This window comes from Cynoglossus semilaevis, chromosome Z (genome assembly GCF_000523025.1).
Source record: "Cynoglossus semilaevis isolate Cse_v1.0 chromosome Z, Cse_v1.0, whole genome shotgun sequence".
Classification (NCBI taxonomy): domain Eukaryota; kingdom Metazoa; phylum Chordata; class Actinopteri; order Pleuronectiformes; family Cynoglossidae; genus Cynoglossus; species Cynoglossus semilaevis.
The window spans coordinates 15,019,390-15,024,223 of record NC_024328.1 but is presented as its reverse complement, the minus strand read 5'-3'; the positions used below and the strand labels follow the sequence as shown (position 1 = coordinate 15,024,223).

Here is a 4,834-nt window from a genome sequence, read left to right as displayed (position 1 = left end):
CCCGCCCCCCAACCCCGCCCCGCCCCGCCCTGTCGTGTTGTGTTGCCCCCGCAGTCCTGAGTCTCTCCACCTCTCACCCCATGCTTGGAACACAGTGGTCTCTCTGCCAGCCCAATGACTGCCTGGATCGTCCTGCCTGTCAGCCTGTCTGCCTTCTCCATCACAGGGATATGGATCGTGTGAGTTACAGGAACACCCATCCCACCTGGGCGACGGGGTAGGGGAGGTGGGGGTTATACAGAGATATCAGGATACAGGGGTTACGATATAATATGTTGTGATACACAGTGGTCCCTCGCTATTTCGCGGTTCATCTTTCGCGAATTCACGACTTCGCGTTTTTTTGAAAACTGTATATATATAATATACTGTATCCCGGATTTGGATCTGCGAGAGATGTCACAGGAATGGGGCGACGATATGGTTCGATCGGTCCAATTTTAGCAACAAAATCGACGACGTTGTGACTGCCTACGAGCTAGTCTTCCACTGGAAAAAGAAGCAGCGGAAGCAACTGCCGATCGCAATGTTTTTGCAGCCTCGCAAAGAAAAAGAGTCGGTTCCCGCTACTACTACGGATACACCTTCGGAAACTGTGGAAGAGGTGCCCCAAGAAATGGCACCACCCTCTGGAGAGACGTCAAAACAATCGTCGGCTGCGCGGTAAAAGTCATCATCACCTTCCTCGTCATCATTTTACTGCGCATAGATATCGTGTCACTACTTCGCGGAAATTCAGTTCTCGCGGCAGGGCCTTGGAACCGATCTACCACGATAAACGAGGGACCACTGTGTAGCGATACTATAGGCACAGCGATGTTCTTAATGGTTCATGTTATTGTTCCTCCTCTGTAGGTATTACATGGCTGTGATGAATCACCACGTCTGTCCGGTGGAGAACTGGTGGGTGTCACTGACCGTCGGTGTTCATCGTGGACACGGTCTATAGACGATCGTTGATCAATCTGACGTGTCTCTGCTGCAGGTCCTATAATGTGACGTGCACCGAGGAGCTGCCGCGACCAGGGTTCCCTAAGACCTGCTGCACCATCCAGGACATCCCCCTCATCAGGTCCGGCCCTGCCCCCCCCCGCTCTCTCACGTCTGTGTCTCTCTGTGTGTCACTACAGTACAGCCACATGGTGGCAGTGTGGTTCGTCTTGTTGTATAGAAGTGTTTTGTCCCTCTCTCTACGCACACACGTATGTCTGTGTGAATAACGACGATTTTATTTCCCCTCCTCTGGTAGTAAATGTGGCTCCTTCCCTCCTGAGAGTTGCCTGTTCAGTCTGATCGGCAACGTTGGAGCCTTCATGGGTGAGACGAGTTCTGAAGTTCAGTCGGAAAAACGTTGTTGTCTTTTGTCACATGACAAGAACCTAGCGTATCTAGCGTAATGTTTAAAATACCGTAGTCGCCAAGAACTAAGACGAGTTGCTAGGTGGCGCTAGGTGTTTGACTAGTGATGTAACGATGCATCGCGTGAATCGGTTAAAAATCGATACAAATGCGTGACAATTTACATCAAAGCGTAAATTGGCTAATTTGGTAAGAGTAGGCTTAAATTATCTAAAAAAATCACTGGTCTTACCATGACACTACACACTCTTGTACATACCAGGTGGCGCTATGCTACTAAATTAATTGGTTGTGACAAACTTGTGAAACAGCGAAGTGAAAAAAATAATTTAATTTTTATTTTATTCGGATTAATTTTCTTTTTTCTTCTCCGCTGCCCCCTAGTGGTGATGGTGTGTCTCCTCCGCTACGCTCAGGTGATCGAGCACAGCCACAGATGTTGGGTCAACACCAGCGCTCTGGTGTCAGGCTGCACCAACGCCCTGGGTCTCGTCATGGTGGGAAACTTCCAGGTAAACACAGACCAGATGTTTTAGGTCTCAGACGAGAACGGTCCAGACTGAGAACTAACGGTTCCGCCCCCCGCAGGTGGATCACGCCAAATCTCTGCACTACGTCGGCGCCGGTGTGGCGTTTCCAGCCGGGCTGCTGTTCGTGTGTCTGCAGTGTGTGCTCACGTACCGCGTGGCTGTTACCGCCCTCGACCACTGGATGGCACATTTCAGAGTGGCCCTCTCCCTGGGGGCCATGGTCTCTCTGGTGCTCAGTATCCTTTATGCAGGAGTTCACGTCCGTCTGCGATTGGTTCCATCCAACAGTACCACGTGTCTGAGTTAGCGTGAACTCCTTATCATTTGTTCTTTTGTTACTGATAATGTCTGTCGGAAAACTGCACTGAATATTAGCTAATACTAAAGATACACTCGACTCACGTTATGATATGATTCTCGATACGACAGAAGAAGATAAAGAAAACAAGAAGTGGAAAGAGTTCCACTGGAGAACACTGTTGGTGTCTGTGGAACAAGTTCTTCCAACGTTCAGTTTCAACACCTGAACGTCTCCTAGCCTACGTAGGGACCTGACGTCTGGGTTTAATAGTGGGTCACGACCAATGTTTTCAGGCACATACTGCCAGCTACTGTACTGGAGGGTGTAGTGTCATGGTACGACCAGTGACTTTTAATAGCGAGTCACAACCCACGTTTTTAGGCGCATACTGCCCCCTGCTGTACAGGAGTGTGTAGTGTCATGGGATGACCAGTGACTTTTAATAGCGAGTCACAACCCACGTTTTTAGGCGCATACTGCCACCTACTGTACTGGAGGGTGCAGTGTCATGCCATGTTTGTCCTTGACCCTACCCCGCCCACCAGGTGGCATCTTTTTCATCCACGAGAGCTTCGTCCTGCAGCACACCGCGGCCATCTGTGAGTGGGTCTTCACCGTGGATATTCTGGTCTTTTACGGCACCTTCACCTACGAGTTTGGAACCGTCACCAGCGAGACCCTGATGGTAGGCCTGCAGCGGAGTCACCACACCACCGGGGGCATCATGGGCCCCGGGGCCCGAGGCTCCACTCTGAGCGGGGCCACCAAGGGCCTTAAGTCCCCCGGGGGGAGCAGCACGTCCACCCACCTTAACTGTACACCGGAGATCATAGCCATGTTGTAGCTCTGCCAGAGATGAGCATCTGTGCGGAGGTGCATGCTGGGAAGTGGAGTGGACAGAGGAGGGGACAGTAAGTGTCCGATCGTTGACCCGTTTGTTATAAAAGTCACTGCCCGTTGTTTTTCCTCTTCACTGGTGACGGTTGGTCTGGTGGTGCTGTCGTCGCTCTGCGCTTCTCCCGGGTGAACACCAGGTGTCACTGTTTTGATGAAGGAGATGTAACTGAAATAGTTTTTGCCCCTGGACTTCTTCTCCTTCTCCAAACACACTCCTCTTCTGGCCTTTTTTTTATTTTAGTTGCAGCGATGACGAAATGCCGATGTTGACGATGTATTTTAGTGGAATTCACGTTGAAGTGTCGCAGTCTGAGCCTCGATATTATTATTATTGGTGTGTGTGTGTTTGGGGCCCATGACCACGACTTGAACCTGCTGCCTGAGTCATGTTTAATTATGACCTTTTGACCTTTCTGCCATTGATGATCACGCACACACACATACTCGTCGTTCATCCAGACGGATCCTGTGAAATCCTTACGTTTCTATTACGCGAACGTAGTGTCGCCGTTCACTGATGCTAACGCTAACAAACTTCTTTTTTGTTGCCAATTTTTTGCGCCAACCATAGACTGATAAATGCACAAGGACAAGATGAAGTTGACTGAAGAGCTTCTCTGGTTTTTCGGAGGAACTCGAGCTAAAACACGTCGCTAGAGCCATAGCCGCTGCCGTGTGTGTTTACCTGGGTTATATTTGTACACAAGTATACGTGTCCAACACATACAGCTATCAAAATGTTAATTAAGCGCCACCTACAGGTCAGGGAGGGTAACCACATGGTAAATTCTGACAAGTACTTCAGTCCACTGGTTCACTCTGGTACCTGGTACACAATGAAGTCTATGGTTCCATCTACATGGTACCATCAACCCGACTCTGATAGTGATGGAACTGTTTTATATTGTCGCGATTTTAGCTAACATTATCCGATTCACTACAAAATGAAGATTTTTTTTTTTTTTTTTTTAAATCGATACCTCAGCTCTCAGGAGAGGGACTGGACCTCAGTCGTGTTAGTCCACGTTGACGGTCCGGACTACTGAAGTCTGCTTTAACTGACGGTAGGGCACACTGGACACAGGCAGACCAAAAAGACAATCCAGCTGAAGACATTTACGACACGTGGACACCTAGCTGTGCAATAATATCGTTTGTAGTCCCGCCCTACTGTCTGTCTCACGTCAACACGCGAGGAGCCCGAACCAGATCGTTGCCAAAACTGTCGGACGGCTGCGGCTCAGACTGAAGCCAAAGTCCGCTGACACCATTCTGGGTCTGGTCTAGAGCAGAGGTCTCGCAACGGTTCTGGTGCCGTGGGAAAAAAAACGCTAAGGTCATCGAGGTCAAACTCAAGCCTAATCCAGGTCAGAGAACTCTGTTCTAGACCATTCGCGTGCAGTCCTCCGCTCTCCACAGAAACATTTTAACTGTTTCACCACTAGATGCCAGCAATACTCATTTCTGAGGGTCACATCATCTACCTCCTCTTCAGCTCTCTTCTGTCGTTTCCTTCGTAAAGGTTCAGTTCTAACATCTTTTGCTCTCTTGTTGTTGCGCGAGGTAAAAAAAAAAAGTGCAGACTCTGCGGTCCATCGCTACCGTATTCAGTGATTTTATTTTGAAAAGATGCCAAATCACTTCCTGTGTAACACTGAATCGTTGTCCCGGGAGCAGCAGGCCAATGTTTTGGAGTTGTTTTTGAAAGTGCACTGGATTAGCCTTATCCTTCTGACTGTATGACTGT

General features: G+C 49.2%; 1 protein-coding gene across 1 annotated transcript; it reads left to right on the top strand.

The window, feature by feature from the left end:
* Nucleotides 1-6: 6 nt before the first annotated feature.
* On the top strand, nucleotides 7-4,407 carry LOC103398094 (transmembrane protein 150A). The gene is made up of 7 exons (XM_008336595.3): nucleotides 7-179; nucleotides 856-903; nucleotides 986-1,072; nucleotides 1,250-1,317; nucleotides 1,744-1,871; nucleotides 1,948-2,125; nucleotides 2,736-4,407. Exons 1-7 carry the CDS (start codon nucleotides 115-117, stop codon nucleotides 3,032-3,034), a joined length of 873 nt encoding a protein of 290 aa, XP_008334817.1. The 5' UTR covers nucleotides 7-114; the 3' UTR covers nucleotides 3,035-4,407.
* The last annotated feature ends 427 nt before the right edge of the window (nucleotides 4,408-4,834 follow it).

Bases quoted from the DNA above. Each gene is read 5' to 3' on its own strand.
- LOC103398094 (XM_008336595.3), top strand. From the start codon at position 115: ATGACTGCCTGGATCGTCCTGCCTGTCAGCCTGTCTGCCTTCTCCATC. The intron at 904-985 runs GTGGGTGTCACT...TCTCTGCTGCAG, and splicing joins GTCTGTCCGGTGGAGAACTG to GTCCTATAATGTGACGTGCA. The intron at 2,126-2,735 runs GTATCCTTTATG...CCCGCCCACCAG, and splicing joins CATGGTCTCTCTGGTGCTCA to GTGGCATCTTTTTCATCCAC.